This window comes from Triturus cristatus, chromosome 1_2 (genome assembly GCF_964204655.1).
Source record: "Triturus cristatus chromosome 1_2, aTriCri1.1, whole genome shotgun sequence".
NCBI classification, from domain to species: Eukaryota; Metazoa; Chordata; class Amphibia; order Caudata; family Salamandridae; genus Triturus; species Triturus cristatus.
This window is the reverse complement of record NC_140580.1, coordinates 804,029,202-804,055,899: the sequence shown is the minus strand read 5'-3', so window position 1 is coordinate 804,055,899 and position 26,698 is coordinate 804,029,202. Positions and strand designations below refer to the sequence as shown.

Here is a 26,698-nt window from a genome sequence, read left to right as displayed (position 1 = left end):
TCAATTAAAACAGCACAAATAAATGTGGATTTATTGTTGCAAATAAATATGAAAAACCTGGCTGCCAACCTCTATTGGAAATGTCCAGTTTAATTGTTTTTCCCCTCAAGGATCTGCATGAAAATTGCTATGCTGGACCTTAACTGACATCACCAAGCAATTGCTACATTTGGTGCAAATCTGTCCATGTGGGCTAAAGTTAGAGGCAAACCAAAAATGCCTTTTCAATGGAAAGTGTGGTTGAACCACAACTACACAGTGGTGACTTGCACTATGGGGCCGATTATGATGCGGCCCTTAAAGGCTCCGACCAACGGTCGAAGACTTCCTGGCCACATCGTAATTGGCCGCTCAGTTTACTTTCCGACTGCCACATTATGATGCTGGCGGTCGGAAAGTAAACTGGGCGGTCATTCCAGCTGGCATGCGCCGGCCTCATGGAGCCCATCGGTCAGTCGGATCCAGCTCGAAATCCCAAAAGGTGGGCCTTTCTGCCATTGGGATTACGATGCACTGTTTCTGACATGGTTTACATGCCGGCCTGTCTGACATGGAAACTATGTCAGAAAGCATGTTCAAGGGTCCCCAGAAGGGCCCCCTTGTGCGTGCGGCCTCCTGTTGGGGGCAGAGGAGGCACCTATTGCGCCCCCGTTGATATCTGCACCTTATGACAGGCACCTTGAGGTGCCTGCCACAGGGTGCAGGGATGAACAACACCTCACATTTTTCAATGGGAGCTTGTGTTATGGCCTGTTTGCGGCCATAACACGAGCTACCATTGAGAAGTGGGAGTATTCTACCAAACTGGGTTCGGTCGCATTGTGATTAGCCGGTCAGGACCGCCGACCAGAGGTTGGTCCGTCCCAGGACCGTGACGGAGTCAGGCAGGCACAAGTCCAACCCGACATTGTAATCAGGCCCTCAGTAACACACAGACACCCACCCACCAACACACACTCACAAACATATGCACACTTTTCGATGTCAATTGGTACAGTTTTCCGAAATGATATCATATTAGCAAATCAAAGACAACCATAGGAAGCATTTAATGTATCTATGGCCAATAACACTGCTCTAACCCTGCTCTAACTTTAATCTTCCTGTCAGAGTCACAAATAAAAAGATTGCAATATCTTTGAAGATGTCCAGCTTTGTGAGTAACAAAAAATGTAATAGATATTTTATTTTGTCAAAACTGAACTAAGAGGATTGAATGACACAGGAGAGCAGCCAGTTTGAAGTCTGTCATGTAGCTCTATTGTTCTAAGAAGAGAAGCACATCCTTCTCTTTGTTCCCTTGTCTAGACTCAGTGGGAAGTGTGTTTCCTAAGAAAAAAAGCAAGTGAACTGCCGACATTTAAGTCTGTGCAGGGGATAATGCTGAATAATGCATGAATGTTAGTCACTTAGCAAGAAAGATGGCGCTGAGCCGGGAACATCTGCAAAATAAGCAGTCTCCGTGAATTAGTCTGTTGTTATTCTGATTTTATTTAATAAATGCTTATGTGAATGCACATAGTACACATCTTCATGCTTTGTCTGGGCCTGTGGAAAGTCGAAAGCCCAGCAGGCAGTTAAACACTAGCCTTACAACACGCTGTAATGGCGGTATATCTCTAGCCCTCACGCACCAGGGAAAATGCTTCCCACAAAAAGATACCCTCCATTAACGCATTTAGTCCACCCACATAATGCTGTGGCTTGGGAAGACCTGGAACAAGGTAGCAGCGCGATGATGCCATGCAAAGGATGGCGGAATGCTTTCCAAATGACAGAGAGAAAGATAAAAAAGAAATCATAGTATAACCCATACGACAAGAGTGCAAGAACATGCCAGCTCAGAATTTTATAAACTTCATAATGGTTGCCAAGATCAATTTATTACATTCAGTCAATGGGATTCTGTTTTTAATTCTTGGAGGTGCTTCAGCCAGAAGAAAACCCTCACAATAATTGTCATTCAATTTTTGTTATTTAGGGGGGGGGGGGTCTCAGTTCCACATTTTAAAAGGTCATAATACCCATGAGTTGCTTTCATCTCAGACAAAATCAGTTACCACAAATTGCATTTTTTGGGGGAAACTATTTCGGGACATTTCTAAATTTTCCTGCTTGGAATAAGACAAGCGTTTGGAATTTGAGTCATCATACCAAAATCCTGCACATTTCTTCCTGTTTTTGTCTATTTTTCCCAATGCATTTTGAAGTATTAACCAGTGAAATGCACATGGGGGAAAATTGCAAGTGTGTGGTGTTATCACAAAACTCGGGATTAGGAGCAAACACTATTTGAAAATATTTCCATATTTTTGGTTTACTGAGAAAACCTCAAAACATAAGAAAAGGAATACTCGTGCAATGGAATTGGGTTTGATCAGAGCATAGATAACCCCGTATTATCTTAACAGGTCTATGCCTTCAATGCTCTCTTTCTGGCACAAATAATTTTCCTGGAGTGCGCATTAGCCCATTAAGGTAGATTGGAGTACACCTTAAAAAGCCTTGCATCTTCATACAAATTAATTTAGGTATTTATATCCTGCATGCTTTGGTTAAGCAAACCCATCAAGGCTACCCAGAATTATTTAAGTAACAGATTACTCATCCCATAATACTTAGAAGGCCAACAATCAAGATAGATATTGCATTGACTACCAAACTTATCAGTTAATGGCAGGTAACTCTGCAAGTGAGCAAAGAGTTTTCTTTTAAAATGAATGATCTTTGAGACCAACATCAGCAGCGGTCCGTGCAGGTAAGCTCAGTTGGATGGTGGGGCGGGGGGATGTTGACAGACGACGGAATAGGGTTTTTTTATTTATTTAATTTATCCCTATTCTGTCGACTTCCCCCCTCCCACCCACCCCCACCCCACCTCACTTACCTACATGGACCGCCACTGAACAACATTCAACTGTTTAACGCACTGCAATTCGGAAACCTACCTTGCAACTCTACCTTTTCTACGACAATGACACAGTTCAGTGACAAATCCTTCCAACCAAAATCTGCCTCTGGAATCATGCAGTGCTGTACAGGATCGTTCCTTCCATACGTCTACCTGTAGAATCCAGCAATTCATAAATCTGCCTCACAATTCTACCTCTAGACCAACGCAATGCAGAATCCTGACTTAAAATCCTACAACTATCCCTAGTCTGGCATTCAGTGCGCTACTGTGTGCAAGCAATCAAAGTAGCTTGTCAATAAATTTAAAGATGCACAATGATTGTATCGATATTTAGTTGATACAAATCAGCAACTGAGAACCCCTTTAGCTCCACACGCCTCGACAATGACAGTGGCTATATTTTAAATATCTAGTGACAACCAGGACCCTCTCTCCCAACCCAGCCAAATGGTTGACACTCTGCATTGTAAATATCCATTTTACATTGCTTGCTTTAATCAGATAATATTTATACTTGAAAATACATATTACTATGGTCCATATGGAATGATGAGACTGATTTAGATATTCAGATCATTCAGAATATATTTATTAACTGCTTTTGAGTTCCTGAGCTCAGTGATTCAGGCAAGTGTAGAAGAGGCATATGGAAACAACTACAATGGGCTTCTTGGCCTAGCTGTGTAAGATGAGATTCATGCACAGGTGCTGTTAATCTTATTGCCCATATCCTACTGGGTGTTAAGAGCTGCTAATTGTTTAAACCATGCTCTTTCTATTCGCAGTATCCTCCTTTGGTATCTGAATTAGAATAGCACCTGTGCACTTCTGTGTAGAAAAATCCTTTGCACTCAGGATCTCATCACCTGATGACAAGAATGCATTAAAAAATGGTTGAAAGAGGGCTTTTTCCTCTTTGAGTGGAATGAAAATAAGAGGAAATCATACACAACTGCACAGCACATTAAGAACCCATGAATATCAACTGAAGAATACCTTCCATTCATACTCCTAATCAATGCTGTGGTCAAGTGAATCAACTTACAATTGCCCATGGTCCATGGTCAGAAACAAGCTCTCACTTAACCCTAACAGGGGCGTTTACAGGAAGGAGTCTTCTGGGTGGTGGACGTGTACTACTGCAAAGTAATCTACACTCAACATTTGTGTATAGTATTTATGCTGATGTGCAGAGTGGAATATGACATTTATTACATTGTGGAGTGTGGGGAAGGGCAATGATTCATGAGAGAAGAAACCTCTAGTAGGTAATGGAGTCCCTACCATCCCTCAACAATGGTAATAATCAGCGTGTTACTCTTGGCACATTGGTTTAAGACAAGGTCGAAAAACAAGGGTATTTAAACAGATCTAGTAAACAAGAGGTTGCGCAAAATATTTCTCAATATTTTATACAACACAACGCAACCCTATACTGTGCTGCTCTGCGCTATGTGAAATGGAGAGGCAGGAAGATATGGCTCATTCCTGCTCTCTGTCTGTGCTGGTGCACAAACTGATGCCTAGCTCCAATGCAGGCACTCTTGCACCATGGCGCAGAGGTGCTTGCGTTACTGGCAGGAAAGTTTTTGTGCATGAAGGGACACCTTCCTGCACAAAAACAATCCCTTCATTCATTTTCTCTTTTTTTGTGTGCTGCATAATGCAGCACACATAAAAAGAGGAATAAAATAATGAGAAGTAAAGATATTTGTGTTTTGCATTACTAAAGAGGTTTACCAAGCCAATCTGGAAAGGGCTATGTTTTGCCCTTAAGTTACGTTGCGTGGTGCAAGGGCTAGACAAAACTTTGATAAATATGACCTTAAATCATAAAATGATGATTTGCTCTCTATTAGCAGAATCGTTTTCCACCATCAAATCATTAGACCATAAATGGTATCAGACAACAGGCAGTGTCTAATTTTTGAAATGTCACTTATACTGTACTGTGGCAATAAGATGGGAATTAGATTTTTGTAATGTAGCAATAAATCTGTGAATTTGACTTTATTAGTACATTTCATTATCATGGTATATGTCCACAGTAGTGAAATAAGTGGGGGCAATAAAATAATACATGTAATTTAGTCAAATAGTACAGCTACATGCATAATTACCCCTTTATTACTACCGTTTAAAGGCCAAAGAGCAGAGTGAACATGACATTGTAAAAACTCTGTTTATTCTGCCATTTATTGCATCTTAAAATTACTTGACACATGCAAACAATTCTCCTAATGGTCACACAACCTCTTCAATGTGATTTTACCACACGGCACAGTCTTAACCCATTGAATCCTGTTTTAGATAAAATATGCACTAATTGTAATATTCTATTTAATATCATCATTGAATGAACGGAGGGAAATCATGACCCACTTTAAGCTTCGCCTCTCATGAGTCATGGTCCCTCCCCACACTCAGTAATGGGAATAAACATCATATTACACTCAACGCATTTGCATATATACTATTTATTATGCATATATATATATATATATATGTATATATGTATCTATATATATATATATATATATATATATATATATATATGTATATATATATATATATATATATCAGATATTTCAACATCTTTTTTTCAGCACATGTGCACATGTAGATTTGTTGAAATTCAGATGTTTCCTTTTTAAACTATTTCTCTTTTATACTGTTTCCACTGGTAGCCTTGCTTGTTATCCTCCTCATGCATGTGTCAAAATCATGGTGCTGGCATTTAGAACACCATAGAAAAATAGAGAAGGCGCAATAATTTTCAGTGGTATTACAAAGAACATATGTATTCCACCTCAGACTGTACATAGATTTAATTGAGTGAGCTGCTCTGCTGTCTCAGCATGTTGGAGATATTCCACTTAAGGAAAATTTGTTCAGTCATAATTAACGGAGCTGATTTGATACATCAAGCAGGAATATATTCTAATTCGCTTGCAATGTGAATTAAATCTGTCTCACCACATTATAGGGTGTTCACGATTTGCTTTTAGCTACTTAAAACCTTGTGTTAAGATTATCACAATGAAGCTAGCAGGAAAGGTGAAGCAGAATAAATTGGCATTCTAGCACATACCCACTTTTTGACTTTGGCAATTTTCTTTGGCTGAAAGTTATTTTTTATTTAGTTATTTATTTCTCAGCATTTATACGTTTTCAGATAGTGTAGGAGAGAGTGCTAATCATTCGCACATGCTCTGACAAAGTCAATAGGCCCACATGTTTCGCTTCTTCATTCGGTGATCAATACACAGAAGGCAGTAGGGCTAAACATGACTAATTTGTTCGGATCGATTAGCTGTGAACAACGAGAAGGAGTGCTGAATCTCATGTTTGTGTGTGAAAGTGTTTCAAATGAGCATCATGTTCTTAACATATGAGAATGAAGACATCTCCAATGTGCAGTCATCCATTTATGAGAGTAAAACATATAGATTATTAGGGGCTCTATATGAGTCTTACGTTTAAAAGTTAGTGTGATCTTTTATAGGTAACTGCTGATTATAAGTAATCAAAGCTAAATTCCTTGCATACTGTTAGCTTGAAAAGATAAGTGTCAAAGTCAAAACATATGTTTATTTTGACCTTGGTCCTTTAAACAACCTTCTTAAATATACAGTAGATAATAAAACCGGACACAATAATCAATAAAACTCAGAGTAAAGTGCATTTAAAACAATCCATCCCATTAATAAAATTCTATCATTTAAAATCATCTTAAGAGATTCAAAACTCCATTTGGTTGGAATGAGTGGCTCAATGTAACTGTAAGAGGGTATTCACTGACAATAGAAATCACCCTATGGCACATGTTACATCGATAAATCTAATTTCGATCAATAAGTTAATTCCTTGCCCCATCCTTAATACCGTGTTTGATAATAATGGGTTTTAAAAAGGACTTCCATCGAGCTAAAAACCATAAACAATCCACAAGGCTATGAATTAGATCTCCTTTCGAGTTGAGGCCACAATTACATATTTTTCCTTCACGCAGCAACACACCATATATTTTGGACAACAAAGCTTGATTTATACCACATCTAAATATCAGAATACATCTGCGCATCTTAATGTTCGGAAGTCGCTCCAAATAGGGAAAGATGTCACCTACCAACCATGAGTTTATCAAGTAGCAGACAGATTTTTTCTTCCTCGAATATATGAAATCCTCCTCCCATGAGACCTGTTTTACTGTACTTCTTAGTACCTCCTTACTCATGGCTATCAGGTTAATCTCGTCTCCTGACTCTATTTTTAGTTCCCTGTAATATGTTATCTTACACCTCAATTCATGTGCCCAGGCTAGCTTGCTTTGCAATATCTCACTTTTACACAGCAGGTACATTTTTAAGACAACCATGCTAACTATTATAGCCAATATTGTATAATCTCTGATTGTGTCAGTCACAGCCAGCATGAATTGGCGGTGGGGGAGCGGGGATGGTGGGGGGGTTAATTTAATAAAATAAAAAAAATAAAAACGTACCTTCGCCTCTGGTCCCGGACTTCCGCGTCGCCTCTCCTGCTCTCTCTGCTCCCAGGAAGCCAAAGCAGGCAGCCTCCCTCTCTTCCCCTAAACCAATCCCAACACTGCAATGGCAGTGTTGTGATTGGCTAGGACGCTGTCCTTACAGGCGTCTATGGGGAGGCCGTTTTCTTCATGCAGGCTGCGCAGCTGCCTACATGAAGAAAACGTAGAGTGCTATGACTGGTTTGGTCGGCCCTGGGGCCGACCAAACAGTCAGCGGGATTAGTCACTCCCCTCGGACCCGCCCACCTGCCTGCTCAAACCAGGCATACCCTTCTGCTTTCTGGCAGTGCGAGAAGCAGAAACGTAAAATTGTATTCATACCATTTTACGTTTCTGCTTCTCGCACCGTGAGAAAGCAGTGGGGTGACGCTTCGACACCCATTGTGCTATATGCATCCATGCTGTCAGGCCTGTTTCTATTCTGACTGCTTCTATCATAAATTACGATGGAAGCAAAAGCAGCCTTTTCAGGCACCTACCTTCTTCAAGGTCCCACCTCTTTTTGCCCCAAACCCGATCACCTCAACACCATAGGGGCTTTATCATTGGCTGATATGCCACAAGCAGTGGGCGCAGGGAGGGCACCCCATAACGGTTATCAAATTTCTTCAATCCCCCTACTGATGAAAGTGCTTTGGCTTGTATCAAGGCGAGGTGATCCTTCCATCCTAAATCATGAGAGAACCATACCCCTAGGTATTTGTATTTTTTTAACCCTTTCGATCCTGACTGTATTTATGGCCCAAAACAGACTGTGCATTTGATTCCCTATAAGGGCACTTTGGTATTTTCCATATTTATTTTTAATTTCTCCATCTTGCAGTAGTCTGCGAATAAATCTAATTGTCTCTGGATCCCTATTCCTGTCAGACCAAATAACACTAAGTCATCTGCATATATAAAGACAGCTAATATACTGTCCATTAATTTTGGGGCTAATAGTATTTGATTGACTAAGGATTCTGGGAAGGTCAGCCAGAAAAAGACTCCCAACTGAATTTTTTAGACTACCTTTCCACTTACATCCAACAGGTTTATTTGACATTAGTTTCATGGAAGGGCATACTCCCCCTTTTTATTTATTGGTTTGATCACTGCTCCCTTCCAGCTATCCGGAAATATTTATTTTGCAAGTATTTACTGGAAGAGGGTGTGAAGCAAGCTGGTCCACCATGCAGTGTTTGACTTTATTACTACTGTCGGTAGATTATAGGCGCTGGCAGCCCGTGTAAGTTTTAATGTCTCAATAATGTTTTTAATTTCTGGCTCTGTGAATCCATGCTTTATTTCCTTCCCTATAAGAAACCTATTGGAGCACTGGATAGTTCTGCTATCATTATTATAGGCCTCCTCTAAAATGTTTACTCATGCATCTTTACTCAAGGAGCCCGTTATTTGTCCCGGGTACGTTCTCATTCCACTCTGTACCAACCTCCAACCGTTTTTAACGTTTTTGGTTTCTATAGTCTGCATTATTGCTTCCCAACATTTTGCATTTGCTTCCCTCTTCTTCCTATTTACCAGTTTTTTCAATTCCATCTTTAAACTCAGCAGATGGAGCCCCTCAACTTTATTTCTTGAGTATCTAGTGTATCTTTTAAATGATACTTTTAAAGATACAACATTCTTTATCAAACCAAATGGTTGTGACCTGCTTCATGGATTTAAGTTTCTTTTGTGTGGTATTATCTTTCGCCACTTACATTTCTTGACAAGCAACAACCTTTTTTATCACTTTATCGTACCAGGATAAAACATCCGACGGGGCCATCCCATGTATTAATCCATCATACTTATGTTGAGGGGTCTCCAACAATCTTAGATGCTTCTCTGAGAGACTTGTTCTCATATGCTTTGAGTAGCTGACCTTTAAACTTTAAAGGGAGGTCTCTCATCTGCCTTGGTGCCATATCGAATTTAAGAATTGAAATTAACAGGTAATAGTCACTCCCCTCCTTCAGGAGAACATCACATTTTCTGATTAATTCAAAAAACCATACCTGTACAAATGCATAGTTGATTGGGCAGTTCTGATTACCGTGCTGGAATATTTTCCTTGCGGGGATGTCCCCCGGCACACGCCGGTTTAGGCTCACAAAGCATTTGATAAGAGGCAGTCTAATAAGGCTTTGTCTTTCCACTAAGGCGTCGTTTAACAAGGGGCAAGCACGTAGAAGAGTTAAAGCAGCTAAACAGTCTCCATATTTTTCCTTGACACTCTTAGAGAACAATTTATGGTTGACATCTCCCATAAGGATGACTAAATCTTGAAGGTACTGTGTGCCTACATTAACCACATCCTCTTTAAACACATGCATATCTTTCTTATAGTCAGAAATGCTTCTTTCCTGCATTTAAAAATTCAAAATAATAATACATTTCTTCCCCATAATTGTGTTTGCCAATTTTATACTGAAAGCTAGCATCCAATTACACCAGATCTTAACTTCCCACACACTTGAGGCAATTTTCGAGGATACCAACATTAGAAATCCCCCCCGAGGGTTGTCCCCGGGAGTTTTCTACTGCCTTCAGATTGACCCCCAAGAAGCCATCAATCCGTGCAGGCTCACTGCACAGCCATGTCTTCCAGAAGTACAAAATTGTATACCAGCCAAATATTTATTTAAACTCCTGCAACTTCTTTAAGTTGTGTAGACCGTGAGAATTCCAGGAGGGCAAGCCAATGCTGTACAGAGAGACCCATCCCTAGTCCACAGTACTTAAGATTTCCTAGTCTGCTGCAACCCCATCCGATTCCAGTCAATCATACCGATTCTGAGAGAGGGAGATTGCCCTATTGCTGGAACCATCCTCTTGAGTTAATATAACTTGAAGTCTCTCTTCACTACTTTCCTTTACGTGGCTATATCAAACAGGATCCTCTTGCTGGTCCCATTTAACTCGGTTTGCCTCAAGTCATTCATTACATTTTAGAAAACTCTGGCTTTGATGTTCTAGCTGTTCAGCAGGAGTTTCCTTAGATATTTTCACACCCTGAAGTTTTACCCCTGTTTCTGCATTAAAAAGGGTATCTCTAACTAACCCTGAAAACAGCAGGATTTTTTTTGACATGTTTGCCCTCTCTATTTTTCAAGTAGGCCACTTGCTTCATATCGGTTGTGGAAGCTGCATGGACACTTGGGCATTGGGAAAATACCTCAAGGAGCCGAGATCTATTTAAGGGGTTTTACTTTTTTCGTCTTTTCCCTCATCTATTTCCTAAATCTGCCTCCAGACTGACCCATAGAGAGCTTGCCTCTTTCCTCCTGACTCCCTCACAGCTGGGATGGGAGCTGGCATCCCCTATCAGGCTTTACTAGTACTTTGTCCTCCTACAGGGGCAAATTTAGTTACAAGCATACCTACATTTCTTCCCTCTTTGGGATCCTCCCTTCTTTTACTCTATTTGTTGGATCCTTCTATGGCTGTGCATTGTTCTTTTGACTCCTTTTGCACCTCCTGTGTCCTACCACCTATGCTCACTCACTGAACTCATTGGGGAGGGCACTTTACCTGTTGCTTACATGCCTTGTTTTGAAAATGTATTACCTTTAACTGAGGCAGTACCCATATTCCCTGGATTGAGGGAGTTTTTTATCATCTAGGCTTTTTTTCTTGCCTCTAACTATCCTCTTCTGGGCTCCATGTGTAATCTTTTGTACTGCCTTAGGCAGCCCAGACAAAGGCGTAGCCATAATGGCTGCCTTTTTTCTTTATTATCATTGGGAGTTTGGATGTGTACACTGAAGGCATCCTTTCCGAAAGGCAACCCTTCCAGTGTTGAGGCTCCTACCGTGAAAATTGTGCTTTCCCCCTCCCCGTCCTTAAAAGCATACACTTCACAGGTCAGCTGGTAACTCCCGTGCAAAACCACTCAAAAGGAATACATTTGTGTTATTAGGAAGCTTCAAGTGATTCTATCAATTAAAGTCAATGACAGCTTCCAAGCACCCTTTACAACTGCAGATTAACCAGTTGCCCACATTTACATTTCTTTCAGGCAAGCAGGCACCTGGCAAGAAGGCTTGTTTAGCTATCTGCCCCTCCCTCTGTTTCACGGCAGAGCACAGGAAGGTCCCTGCCTTACACTTCAGCTGAAGTATTTCACCAGTTGGAATTTAGCGTCTAGCGACTGTTGCCTTTGCAGAAAAAGTAGGGGATCTGTTTTTCTTAAATTAGACAAAGTATGGGCACCTCAGATCCTACCTCGTTCGCCACTGCTGCATTCTAACATTCCAATTCCAGTTTAGTTGCAGAATTGCAAAATGTTGAGCTCTCTTGTTTGGCTGTCAAAAATGTATAGCTGCTATGGTAATTATCAGATAAGGAGACAATAAAAAACTATTTCCCAATACGTCAAACATCCATTGTTTCCAGGTGAACGTAATATTTCACTGTCTCGTAACGATTTCAACTATTAGTCTTTGCAGGTTGGGATTTTTTTATTATTGGAAGCTAGGCATCATTTTAAAATGTGACATAAATGAATAAATCAATGTCCATATTAGAATATGACATTTCTCTAAACATCTTCATAATGCAAATGTACTGTGAACTCATTTGTGAATATTGTCACAGCAATGTAATTCCTTTAATAACAAACCTCATCTACAAAACTGTAAATGGGTAAACGTTCCCTCATCCAGGGCACTGCTGAAAATTAATTCTAGCAGATGGAGGATGTTCAAAATTATTTTTGAATGGTGATGAGGTTATTTTAGGCAAGGTAAAGGGAGAACAAAAAGGGAACTGTTAGCAAAAGTGCAACAGACAATGTTCCATCGGAATTATGATTGGTTTTGAGATTGTTCTACTTGCAAGCCCATTTTCAGTTCAGTTTTGTGCAATATATTTGGTGTAAATGCTCTTCGGAAACATGTGCAGGCCTACAATAAATAATGAACGTCAACAAAATTTTAGGGACAGCTCAAAATCTGTGAAAACAAAAACAGGCAACGTTGAACCTAAGATATACGTTTCCCCAAACCTGACCTCTACTGCTGATGTGAGTAATAAGGTCCTATCCCTACAAGGCCAGCTCAGCCTTCCATCCTTCTGCACTAAAATGAGTATCTATAAATAGGGTAGTCCTAACAATTTTTAACTACAGCACTTACAGATGGCAGAAGTGTGGAATGAAGTGCGAGTAAAAAAACAAGTTTTTATTTATCTGAACGGTTTCTAAAAATGGCATGCTTTGCATATATGAAACAACCGCTGAAATAAAAAAATACGTTTCATAACATCTCCTAATATCGTACGGTCATCATCTCTATTCTAGCCAATGTCACTTGTAGATGAATTATTCATTTTTCAAAATGGTAACGTCAGAAATTGAGGTTTATGAGTTCACGTTGCATGAAATTTTCTCAATTGACAAAATACAAAAAAGAAAATGGCATAAATCCTGTTGAATTTGCATTTCAAAGCAACTTTAGATACAGGTGTTAATTCGCAGTAAGTGATTGCATCTGTTGTGAATTCTTTGTGATTTCTAATGTGTTCAGTGCTGTAGAGTTTGCATCTAATAAAGATCCTTATTGTTATTTTAATTTCTTGCATCAACACAGGATGTGTAGATAGGAGACCACCAAAAGCAACTGCTTCCAATTCCATAGAGGAAATTTAAGTGATGTTATTTGTGCATAGTACCTATAGACATGACAACATGTTGGATAAGGGGGGGGGGCGTGTTTCGAAAGTAAAAATTGACAGACATACCAGATGTTTCACCAAGTGATCTGGGTGGCTTCACAACTTTGCCGTTGCCGTTAGCACTCGTATATGGCTCCGTTGTGCTAATCTTTCCCAGCTTATTCTTGTGTGGGTTACTCCCTGTTGGCTGCGGCAGTGTAGAACCCTTAGCCGTCATGGTAGTGGAAGCGGTGGTAGTAGTTGTTAGGAATGTGGTTGCTATCCTGGAGTGTAACGTAGAGGTTTTGGTGGTATCATAGTTTCCAGGTAAAGTAGTGGACTCAATTGAGTCTTCCTCTCCTGTTGGCCCCCATATTATAACTTCAGATAATGTGGTTGGTGAATTCCCCCTGTCTGAGAAGGACCTCTGGTAATTCACATCCTCCCAGCTACTCCTCTGGAGCTGCCTTTTCACCCTCATCAAATGACTCATTCGAAATGTACTTTTAGGTCCTGTAGATATGGAAGGTTTTGATTTTGCTGATGCGGGGTGCTTTGGAAGCACCTTTTTGTGACGAAGACCACCGAGCAGGTCCAGGTATTTGTGCCCTCTATTTAAATGGTACCTCTCTGTTTGCCCATGACGACCCTCTTTGGAATGAGTCACTGTGCTCCAAGGTGGACTGCCGACCCCCATCGTCTGTCTACTTTTAAAGCTCCACAAAGGACTGTGATAAAATCTGTGTTTCTGAGAAGGCCTTTGCAAATGTTTCAACTCCCGAGGTTCGTAGACAAAGTCACAGGAAACAATATCCATGGCGAGCTGGAACATGGCTATCAGTACCCAAGCATGGCATCCAATGGGGTGGCATGAGCTGCAGACAAAAGAAAAAAATTGATTACAAAACTATATTTTCTTCAATAGCAAATTGACTGCATTGCTGCTTTTGATTTGGAACAAATTGCACTAAATCCTCTCTCAAAACAGATCACAGGCATTCCAAGGAATTTAAAATATGCATTTTACTGTTTGACATTATGCAGTTCTTATGCTTCTTAACATCACATATGTGCTATCAGCAGCAACCAGGACACGGTTCCCTTTTCAAAAACATTTAACCACACAAGGAAGGTGTCAGAATCTGGGAGGTCTAGACATCCATACTGCGCTGCAGTAGACATATCAAGATACTGTCATCCTGTAGTCAGGTGATAATGTAATAGCTGCTTTCCAAGAGAGGAACAGAAGTGCCTCGGGCTAAGCTATTTATCAGAGTCAAGTGCATTGAAACTGTTAGTCGTCTAGTAGGGCATGATAGCGAATAATTGCCAATATAAGAGAAAACCATTCTGCATTTTGACATTTGACGTTCCCATATTGGAGAAAAAAAACTACACTTTAAAATTGTTTTCAATATTTCAGCAGTTGTACTCAGTGCCCAGTTCTGTACATCTAGTATCAATTATAAACTGATTTCATGCCAATATTTAAGAATATAAAATGATGCCAGTTCCTAGTCATTAAAAGTACCATTTGTACGACAGATTGTGGACGAAAGAAATGCTTTTAATTGTTGTGCATTTTTATTGAGGAAAGCCAGTTAATATTACGTTCATATTTCAGTTGTGAAACTTTAGATTGCTGTTGTATATTTAAGTCTTGCCTACTCCTTAATGTAAAGTTCATAGCCTTTTCCAATCTCGTACAGTACAATCGAATGCATTTTTTTTTTATAATAGCGAGAAATTGTACTCTCTTATAAACCGTCATCGTCAATGTCCTTATTACTAGCGAACTCAGCTGTAATAAAGAAATGGTGTCATTACTTGCTAGTAATAATTTATTCCAAAGAGAGCCATAATTTCCCATTACCACCTACTGTAATGTCTGCCCCTGCCAGCTTTGTGGGGAACCAATCTGCAGCTTCACCACTGGGAGAAGGGAACCCTGCCGTAGATAAAAAATTCAGAAGTATCGGTGGTATTTTCCTGGAGTAAAAATAACTGGTAGATATCAAAGACACCCTCACGTCCAACGTTCTCTATCTTGCTTCTAAATGCATAGAATTACAGATGCCCGATGCATATAAAATGGTATATTATGCCCCATCCTGGCATGCACGTTCGCCAGAAGTGTATCTCGAGGTCACTTGGACAGACAGATGTAAGCTCAGAGGCAACAAACGTTTTCATCAGCAGCTCCGCACCTCTGGCCCAATCTGCCCAAACAAATGATTCAATCCCAAACTCTGGTGCAGGTCAGATCGAGTATTTACTCCTGATTATTGTAACTAAGATATAGTAATAATATTACTGGTGTGTGTGTTATTAAGTGTAATTTTTGTTCATTTCTCTCTGTTCCACAGTAGCAGCTGCTACTGAACATGGGTGGTGAGGCAAGAGGAGGGAGGTAGCGGTGGGAATACAAGAAAAAAATGAACTTACCTGGGTGCATGTCGTACGTGAGTTAACGTACTAGTCGTGGGAAGCGGAATGTAGTCCTCTTTCCTTGTACGCTGCCTCCTGACGTCGTGGGCAATCCGATGTCGAGGATGGCTGTGACGTCAGGGGGCGGCGGGAGGAGGACAGAAAGAGCGCGAGGACGCTGGCTGGCGGTTGGGTTCTCCGCTGCTCCTCGTGGGCCGTATTATTTAGGAGTGTTAATAAAAGCACTATTCCTGCCAGTACAACTGTCTCGCCTCCCTCATTCATGCCACTACAAATGGCGACGAGGGTTAAAGCTTTTGTTGTGGCCCACGAGTGAGTTCCGACGTGCCTGGTGTTCTTGTGATGCTGCGGTGGCGCGCCGATGTCTCCTCGCTTGCTCCTGTGCGATGAACTCCATCGCGGATGACTCCTTGCCCCTGCCCCTGCCTGCTGGATGCGTTGCTCGCTGCCGATGAGCCCTGCTTTGACTTCTGCTGCTGGTGGTGCGCAATCGCGCCCTGATGACCTCGTGAGCTGCCTCCGGTGAGCTGCTGCGGTGGGAGCGCCACTTCTGCTGTTCTTTAGCGATTCCTGCTGCCTGTGGCTCAGGCTGTGTGTTGTGGTGCCAGACTCCTTGCCAGCCCCTGCGTGTTCCGCTGGTGGTGCAGCCGGTGTGTTCCTGGTCTCCTGCTCTCCCGCGTCCTGTGGTATTCTTCTGCGCTGCCTGGGAGCTTCCTGAGTGCTGTTGCTCCCGTTCCACGTGTCCTGCTCCGGGTGTGTGCCTGCTCCCTAGCCATGGCGCACCCTATCAATATTTGTGTGCCTCCCGTCTTCCTGGACTCCCCAGGTAAGCCGTGCATGAAATGGAAGGGGTGGCTGCGCGCATTTGAAAACTATATCGTCTCCATTGATGGTAAGGGGTATAGCCCCGAGCGGAAGAAGTCACTGTTATTCGGACTGTTGGGGAAGGCTGGCCAAGAGGTTTTCGACAGCTTACCGGTTTATGTGGACCCCCCGGGGGCCCTCACCCCCCTGAATGAGTACCAGGAGGCGGTTAAGCGGCTTGAACTGCAGTATTCTGAGGAGGGTAACATCATGGTGGGACGCCATAAATTTGCATTGCGAAAGCAAGAGGAGGGAGAGACTATCGAGGAATTTATTGCATGTCTGCGCATTTTGGCCCAAGACTGTGAATTTGCGGAGATGACTGATACCTACATCAGGGACCAGGTGGTGTTCTACTGCCATTCTAAGAAGGTGCAGGAACGGTTGCTTTCTTGCAGGAACCCTTCGCTGAAGGATGTGGTGGCCATTGCGAAGGCCGTTGAACGCTCCATGGTGTCCTCGAAGGAACTTGCGAGCACCAGTCAGGCTTCAAATGTGTTCTACGTGCAGGACAGACAGAAAGGTGCACCCAAGACTCCAGACAGGGCAGCGAGTGATAGGGGGGGGGCAGGAGGCCGCTCGCTTGTTTTAGGTGTGGGTCGAGGGACCACTTGGCGGATAGCAGGACCTGCCCAGCCCTGTCCAAAAGCTGCTCTAAGTGCAAGAAGGTGGGCCATTTCGCGGCAGTGTGTAAAGCCAGGAAACCTGGTGGGGGCATGAAAGTGAGCTCGGTGAGCGATACTGATGTTGATGCGGATGCGGACATCGTGCTGTCCATTGATGCTGAGGATGGTAGAGTGAAGGGACCTATTGGCTCCGTCCTGATTGGTGCTGTTGAATTGCCATTTACGGCCGATTCTGGTCCCCTATTACCCTGATATCTGATACTACATTTGATTTGAAATGGCAGGGTGTGCGATTGCATGAGACGGATGTCAATCCGAAGGCCTTTGGGGAACAAGACATAGTGATGATGGGGTACTTCTGGGACTCCCTCACCTTTAGGGGGAGAACAGTGCGAACGAAGATATATGTGGCTGAAAAAGGAAGGAGCCTGGTGGGGTGGAAGGACCTGGCGAAGCTGGGTGTGATGCTGGTCCCGGGGGCAGAAGATCCCATAGTTCTGAGGGATGATTGGGTCAACTACGTGCAGCCCGATGATGTGCATGAGGGTTTAGCTGCGGTCATCGGCAAATTTGAATCTGTTTTTTACAACAAAGTAGGATGTGTGAGAGGATTCGTGCACGCCATACGGTTGAAAGAGGGTGCCGTGCCAATAAAGCACAAGGTCAGGTCGGTTCCCCTGTCTGTCAGAGGGGAGCTGAAGGCTGTTCTAGATAGGCTGAAAATGGAGGGGGTGATAGAGGAAGCAGGCGCATCAGAGTGGGTGTCCGCAATCGTGGTGTCCAAGAAGAAGAGGACAGGGGACATTCGGCTGTGTGTGGACCTGCGACCCTTGAACAGAAATATCCTGGTGAACTGCCATCCACTGCCCAACATTCAAGAGATCTTGTCTTCCACGTCAGGATCGAGGTTTTTCACTCTGATAGACCTGAAGTCCGCTTACCACCAGGTGTGCCTCACGGAGGATTCCAAGAAACTGACCACCTTTATTACCCCATTCGGAGCGTACAGGTACGTCCGTCTTCCGTTCGGCTTTGCATCGGCCTCCGGTGTCTTCCAGAAGTTGATGGATCTGCTCTTCTGCGACATGAAGGGGGTAGAAGCCTTCCAGGACGACATTCTAGTACACACGGAAGATGAGGAGGGGCACCTGGAGCTGCTGAGCAAAGTGCTGGAGGTGCTGCGAGAAAAAAGGGATGACGGTCTCCCAGGACAAATGCAAGTTCATGGAGGGGAAGATCGAATACTTAGGGCACGTGCTGACCCCAGACGGCATTGCGCCTAAAGAGGACTTGGTGAGGGCCATACGGGATGCTCCATGTCCAGGGGACAAAGACGCCTTGCGATCGTTCCTGGGGCTCAGTGAATACTATTCCAAGTTCATGCAGGGGTACGCGACCATGGTGGAGCCTCTAAGGAAGTTGCTGCGCAAGAACGAGAAATTCGCGTGGGCGCAGGAACAACATAATGCTTTTAATTCTGTCAAGCAGGCCATCGTGGCGGCTCCAGTGCTACAACCATACAGCAAGGACCTCCGGAACGTGATCACAGTTGATGCTAGCGCCAAGGGTATCGGCGCAGTGTTTTGCCAGTTTCAAGGGAAGAAGGAGAACACGGTCGTTTTCATATCCCGGTCACTGAGTGAAGCCGAGAAGCACTACAGCACCATCGAGCGGGAAACGCTCGCGTGCGTCTGGGCCGTGGAGAAACTGAAGAACTATCTGTGGGGTATGGAGTTTGAGCTGGTCACTGACCACAAACCCTTAATCTACATGATGGACGGCAAAGGTCGCGGTAATGGGAAAGCCAGCTCGAGGCTTCTACGTCTACTGTCCAAGCTGCAGGAGTATCACTTCGTCATCAGACACATCAAGGGTGGCCTCAACTGCAGGGCGGATTGCCTATCGCGCATGCCGGTCATTGATGAGGGGGATGGTTCCCTAGACGACACGGAGTGCGTGGTGGCAATGGCAGACGCTACGGCCATTTGCGAGGGATCCATTTCTGAGGAAGAATGGTTGACGGCCCAGGAGAAGGACATGACTATTCGTAGGGTGATGGACCACCTGACGGCTCGTTGGCCCCCGGTCCGGAACTTGCACGGCGCACTCAGGAGTTTCCAACAGGTTAGCCCTGAACTTACCATCGAAGGCGGCTTTGTGAAGAGACATGAGCTGTTTGTGCCGCCGGAGGGTTTGAGAGAAAAGCTAATCAGGATAGCTCACAGGGGCCATCCCGGCGGTACTGCCACAAAGAATCTCCTCAAGCAATACTACTGGTGTCCGGGGATGTGCAGCGACGTCGTCAGTTTCATTGATCGATGCTGACCGTGCTTAAGGGCCGACAAACACTGGAAGACGGCCAAAGGGGAGCTGCAATTGGTGGACATTCCTGCCGGCCCATGGATCAAGGTTGCCATTGACTTCGCAGGCCCCTTTACCCTGCTGCCAGATGACTGCAGACATCTCATCGTTCTCACGGATTACTTCTCCAAGTGGATCCACTACAAGTTCGTCAGGGAGGTCACCACTGACCGGGTGATCAAGGCGCTGACGAAAGTTTTCGCTAGTGAGGGACAGCCGAAGATTTTGGTGTCCGACAACGGCACCCAGCTGGTTTCCAGACAGATGAAGGACTTCCTGGTCAGATTAGGAATCAAGCAGGAGAAGACTCCGCTATACAGCCCTAAGAGCAATGGGCAGGTCGAGCGGATGAATAGATTCCTCAAAGAGGGTGTTCAACAGGCCGTCGCCTCCAACTTGGATGTTAAAGTGTTTCTGGCGGACAAGGTGCACACTTTCCATAACACGCCTAATGAGGTTACGGGGCACACTCCGTTCTACTTGATGAGAGGGAGAAGGTGTATGAGTGAGCTTACCCCCAAATTTAATAAGTGGTATGACATGAGGGAGGAAACTGAGGAGTTGACTGACGAGAGGTTGAGAGTCAAAGAAAGAATAGTGGCTAAAGAGGAAAGCAACAAACGGTATGCGGACATGGTAAACAGAGCCAAAGCTAAGGATATAGTGCAGGGGGATTGGGTGTTGGTGAAGAAACCGAACAAGGTGATGAAAGGAGAATCTGTATTTCAGACCCCTGTACGTGTGCAAGGAGTGACAAGGGGAGCTGTCTGTTTGGAAGGAGGGGGATGGCGTAGCAAGGACGACATTGTCAGGCTCAAGGCTGGCCAAGAGGAAATCATCATGAGAGGCAACCAGGTGCGAGAGGCCGAGAGCGATGACAGTATGTATGAGTGGCAGGATCATGAAGCCAATGATGGAATCACTGGTGATGAAGTGAGTGGGGATACGCCCCCCGTACGAGGGCGGACCGCACATGGAAGTGCAGACCGGTGTGAGAGTACGTGGCACGGCCTCGGGGATACCGATGGCCGGAGTGGTAGCAGCCCCAAAACGGTGAAGAGTGACAGTCACAATGTAATGGGTGCAGGCCAAGATGGTATGGGCACTGGTGGGGGGGGGGTCAACCCCGTATGTTACTCCCCGCAGGCCAACAAGGCATATCAGAGCTCCCAAGAGGTTCGAAGATTTTGTTATGAGATGAAGTTCTGTATGTTTCTTAATTTGTTAAAGGAGGGAGATGTCGTACGTGAGTTAACGTACTAGTCGTGGGAAGCGGAATGTAGTCGTCTTTCCTTGTACGCTGCCTCCTGACGTCGTGGCCAATCCGATGTCGAGGATGGCTGTGACGTCAGGGGGCTGCGGGAGGAGGACAGAAAGAGCGCGAGGACGCTGGCTGGCGGTTGGGTTCTCCGCTGCTCCTCGTGGGCCGTATTATTTAAGAGTGTTAATAAAAGCACTATTCTTGCCAGTACAACTGTCTCGCCTCCCTCATTCATGCCACTACAGTGCATCCGCCTCTCCTCCGTCATCTTCTGGCAGAAACAGGAAGCACACAGCTTCCCAGAATCCCCTTTCCAATCACAACGCTGCCCTACAGCAGCATTGTGATTGTTCTGAGCGCTGTGGTTACGCGTTCAGACACGGACTTGGAGGTTGGGCATGTTCCCCAGCAGACTGTGTAATGCAGCCTGGTGGGGAAGATGGAAAGTGCGCAGGGTTGTTTGGCCGTTCAAAGAGGGACAGCCAAGCAGTCTTGCGCACTTAGGGAGTGGGCTCAACACTTTTTCACCTGCACTGGCCAGCCCAGCCCAGCCCACTTGCCCCTCACCAAAGCAGGAAGGAAAACGAAATGATAATAACGTTAGCCTTAGTGGAGAAGCCACCTCTGCTGTTCCAACTGTTTGTTGTGTATTGATAGCCCATGCCCCTGGACATGGTCTTTGTATTCACCACTGCCCAGGTAAGCCTGGTCCCCAGGTTGGACACTATGTAACTTGGAACTCTGCTTCTATTTGTAACATTTGCTTTAATGTATTTCTTCCTCTGTTTCCTTTGCTTATACTTCCGTAAGCCTGTACCTAGAAACACTTATGGTCTCTAGTGTGCTTATAATAGGCAAAATAACACAGAAGCCCATGTCAAATTTGAGTCCAAAATCACACTTGATACTATACTTCTACCCTTAACTAAAACACCAGCGTAGGTTGAACTCACATGCGACAACACAAGGACTGCATTATGCTCCCCAGTAGGCTGAAATATGTTACCTTTAAAACATACAAGGACCTTAGGGACTTTGCAACCAATTGCAGGAAATGTGCCAGAAGTTCAGACAGTAAACCCCAGCAACCTTAGCACGTTTAGAACCATTCATAGTTAACAAGCACTCCATCGACATGAACCCTGTAGGGTTTGGCACCCGCAAAACCCTGAAGAAGGGCTCAGGATGACACATGTTTTACAGAAGTGCCTGTTAACTCTAGCTCTTCGATACTGCAGCCTTTCAATGGATGCAGTAGCTGCTGTTTCATTTTCCCTGTGCTTGAGGTTGGTGCATGGTCTTGGCACCATGCACCACCACCAGTTTGATCGATATAAAATAAGGCCCACACAAAGTGGATTTAACCCAGATCTCTAGAGTGGGGGTGAATGTTTTGATTTGTTCTGCATTCTGTACATCATCTACTTGTGTTTGCTTTGTTCGCCCTAAGTTGGCGGTATGTCCAGACGTGAGTCCCTTGCTCACTTTGCCACTGGATTCAAGCTAGTCTGGCTGATGAAGGGTGCAACCCAGAAACCGGTCCCAGGATGCTTGTTTCCAGTTCAGGGAAGACCTGGCTTGGCAGTTCGGGCTGGACTGTTCCCATGAGGCACAGGGTCAAGACTGATTTGCATATAGCTGGGTCTGAACTGAGGTGGCAAAGTTAGCTAAAGATTGATGATGGATTCAACCCAGATCTGTGACTGGGGGTGAGTGTCTGAAAAGTTTCAGCACTCCGTCCATCATCTCTTTGTGTTTGGTTTGTTTGCCTTAAGTTGGAAGGGTATGCCCAGACGTGGGTCCCTTGCTCACTTTGCCACTGGATTCAAGCTAGCCTGGCTGATGAAGGTGTTACCCAGAAACCGGTCCCAGGATGCTTGTTTCCGGTTCAGGGAAGACCTGGCTTGGCAGTTTGGGCTGGACTGTTCCCATGAGGCACAGGGTGAAGACTGATTTGCATATAGCTGGGTCTGAACAGAGGTGGCGAAGTGAGCTAAAGAATGATGATGGATTCAACCCAGATCTGTGACTGGGGGTGAGTGTCTGAAAAGTTTCAGCACTCCGTCCACCATCTCTTTGCGTTTGCTTTGTTCTGCATTCTGTCCATCAACTGTGTGTCATTTGCTTTCTCACACAAATAAGGCTGAAAAAGAGAGAGATTGCACAGAAATACAGCATAAACAGCATATGTGCCTTACTGCATGCCTGTGTTTGCTTACATTATCCCATTAAACCAGTTCTGTTGCCATTACAAATGTTTAGCAAAACTGGTTTGGAAAAGGGAATTGCTCAAAGGAGCCCATCCAGCACCCCCTCCCCTGAACCTCCTTTGGAGAAGAACTCAGTAATTTTCTTATTTCCGAAATTTACTAATTTATAGTGTTTATCATACATTCATCAAATTTATCAATTTATTAATGCGTATTAATAAAGTCACCACACTGGATCAATGGTCTGATCCTACCTATAATTTTGAATTTCTCACTCTCATTAACCATTGTAGTTCAGCATCTCCATTAAGTCATAATCCCATTAAATGTATCTCTAAATGTGGATATTTTGGTTCTACAGCTGTGATGGATATAATTATTACACCCCTCTGTATGGGAACTGTGCCTGAATCTTTGCTGGAAAAAATAGTTTTTATCATTGTTGAAAAAACACAATGTTGATCCAATGCCTTGTGTCCGATTATCGGCCCATCTCTCTTCCTCCTGCTCTAGAAAAAAATCATGAAATCCTAAATTTCAAACCAGCTGTCCCAATTCTTAGAGTCCAACAACATCCTTAATGACTCAATTGTTGGAATCCGTCTAAATGGAAGTACAGGCCTGGCTTTAATGATGGTAGTGGACAATTTACAGTTGCAGTAGATGATACTACATCTTCAGTCTTATAATGTTTTATACCGACCCGCTGCTTCATCATCGTAGACCAAGTCATTCTTTTTGAACAGTCTCAAAAGACTGGAATTAGTTGCACTGTTCTGATGTGGTTCTCTTCCTTCCTTGAAGACAAATCTCTGCAAGGTATCTTTGGTCAGCAGTGTCCATCTTCTAAGCTAATCAGATGCAGTGTGTCTCTAGGCTCTTCCCTGCCACCATATTTGTTTAATGTTTATATGTTCCCCAATGCTGCTTTGGTCTGATCGTCGGGCTTATATCTCTGTGCATGTGCTGATTTTTAAGCTGAGTGCCCTAGCATTCTAATATTTATGCCCATGCAAAATTGTTTATCTTTGGTTCATACCTGGATGAGTCAACTTCGACTTAAACTAAACATTTATATGACAGAGATTCTGATAGTAGGCATCTGTTCACCAACACATCTTTACTTTCTTCGGCTATTTTTGTGTGTCGCTTGTCCTTCTTTAACTAAATCTGTTAAGAGCCTGGGAATGAAGAAGAACTCAATGAAAGAAATGGATTGATGAAGTGGCTTCCGTCACGTTGACTTGCACCATGCATTAACACCAAATGCACCCCATCTTTCCCTGTTTAACACACAAGGGCATAGTTAAAGCCATTTCTGGGATTATAAAGTAAGTTTAGATTGCTGCAATATTACCTCAATATATAAAAATCCTTGATCGACCAGCTCTAGTCGATTTCAAATCAGGCAGCCAGATTGGTAGCAGGTGCTTTCATATTCTCCATTGCCACCACCATTTTGAATTGGGTTTAGCATGAGAAAAGATGTGTGGTTACATTGGATCGCCCTGCACCACCCTTGGTATGCCCCATGGTGCAAAGTAATGAACCTTTACGTTATTTTAAGCACTTAACAAGTTTATCGCTTGAAAGTAAATTAGGAAAAAAAGATTATGCGCCATTTTGCGTCACTTGTGTGACACAAACATGGTGCAAAATCATAGTAAATCTGAAATAGAACTCAAGGCATTAGAAAACTCTGACTAACTTTTAATCGCAGATCCTGTGCAAAAAATCTATTTGCACACGAAGCACACTTTATCAAACCAATCGTAATCAGGGCCTACGAGGTCAAAATTATAGTTGTCCTTGAGGTACATGTGCTATATGTGTGAATTAAGCAGCGGTCAAAAGCAACACTGGTGTGAATATTCAATTTTTCAGTGAACGTGTCCCAACACATCATAGCAGAGGTGTGTTGCTGAAGGTCAAAACTAAGGTGGTACGGTCAAAAAGGGAGGTAATAATCACACCTACATATGATGCTATGGTGTGTTATGCACTTACTATAAAAGGACGTGCTGTCGCAATGTAATGATGAAAAAGTCTTTATTTCAATAACTGCATTTCAGTAATTTAATGAGGGTTGACCTAAGTTAAAAGTGAAAACAAGTCCAAGTGCCGCAATTGGAATTCTGCCTCATTTGCACATGAATAGATCAGGTCGCGGCTTCTCCTAAACTCTCCCCGATGAGCACAAGAATGTTTCTTCTAATTGAAATTAAATACACTTTTCAAATAAAACTTTTTAAGTAAACGAGGTGTTGAGTCTTCAATTAAAACGAAAGTGGCATCCACCCACCTTAGCACAGAACAATGTACAATGTTAAAACGCCCTAGCAGTTCTTCAGCTTCATTAGTCTGCCGTTTTATTGCTGTTGAACTCGTAAACAACTGGACTGAAACATTAACTCTAGGCTATGTGTTCTCTGGTGACTATTAACATCCCAGCAGCAGTTCTGCTAGGGTGAGACCGGAAACACGTACTCTATATAGTAGTAAACCCGATTTATTGATGTGTATTAGTGAACTGGTGAACTTTATTCTGTTAAACTTACTTCTAGTATTGAGGTGGATACTTTTACTCTATGACATGTCAATGTGCATTGAATACACAAACTGAGCTGTGTTCAAGAAGTGAATTAAAATGGAAATTATCAGAAAGATTAGTGAAAATATAATACATGCTTTGGTGCAGGAAAGAGAGGATTGACAGTAGGCCTGATATTAATTAATTAAAGTTTGTTTTCTTCAGTGGGGTAGTGAGTTTGCCACTGGCTTTATTGCATGGTAGGAAATGGGTCCCATTCCCAGTTGGGTAGTAAACGCTGGCTAAAATTGGGGTTCAGTGTGCCAATTACACACCTGGATCCTGGTGCCACAGTACCTACTGCTCTAAAGATGACCATAGTAATAGTTGTGTTTGGTAATTGCCACAGCAATTCACAATGTAGTCTTGGAGGTCTATTAGTATGTTGGGCGGATCACCACCGCCCGCATGGCGGCAGTGATCCGCCTGACATTTCCCACCGCCCTTTATCCCATTTCCCCCCGCCATATTACAATGGCGGGGGGACCCTGGCGGACGGAATGACCGTCCGCCGGTTTTCCGCCGGTCGACGAGTCGACCAGGCAGAAAAGGGGCTGTATATGATGGCGGTGTCTGCAAGTGTTAGAGAAAAGATTGTGCAAGCAAGTGATTACATGTAAAACGAAGGATCATGTGGTTTTCATAATAATTGCGGATTGAAGGAACGCTGTGCCTTTGGCTTGGGGCGTATGTCGCCCCATATTGTTGGTATGTTATTTCAAGTGCCACGGGCAAGGCACTTTCCCAAGGAGCACGCAACAAGACATCATGAGGATTATTTATGGAGTACAATTTCAATAGGTGTGCATTCCCTATCTTGACTATGTTTAAACTACAATTTATTGCCCACCCTGGGTTTGCACCCGCCAGCATTTCAATACAGAGTACTAAGAAGGAATATAGCGGAGGCCGTTTTTTCTACTAGTGTGGCGGAAGATCACATCCATACAGCGAGTTGCAAGGAATGGGACACACAAGAGACATTAGACAAATGTTTTTTTTTTTCATTGCGAAAACGTATTTTAAAGTGCTTAATAGTTTATTGTCGGTCCGAGCATGATCGCATCTAGAATGCTTGTGTTTATTTACCATCGGCATAGAAACGTTGTTTTTGAATGTATTGCTGGATTGTGGGAGTTGCAGTGTTGGGCACAGGAGGGCGGGGTAATTAAAAAGAAAAATTCGATGCAGGTGAAAACACGAAAACAGACGGTGAAAATGGGAGGGACTAGCAAACC

At 43.6% G+C, this 26,698-nt stretch overlaps 1 protein-coding gene across 2 annotated transcripts in view; it reads right to left on the bottom strand.

Annotated features, from left to right (window-relative positions):
• Window positions 1-26,698, bottom strand: part of AJAP1 (adherens junctions associated protein 1) — an 896,426-nt gene that overhangs the window by 520,962 nt on the left and 348,766 nt on the right. For both annotated transcript variants that reach the window (XM_085608867.1, XM_085608866.1), the window contains exon 2: window positions 13,188-13,975. In XM_085608867.1, the coding sequence (XP_085464993.1) occupies window positions 13,188-13,975 (788 nt within the window). The remainder of the gene's footprint in view (window positions 1-13,187; window positions 13,976-26,698) is intronic.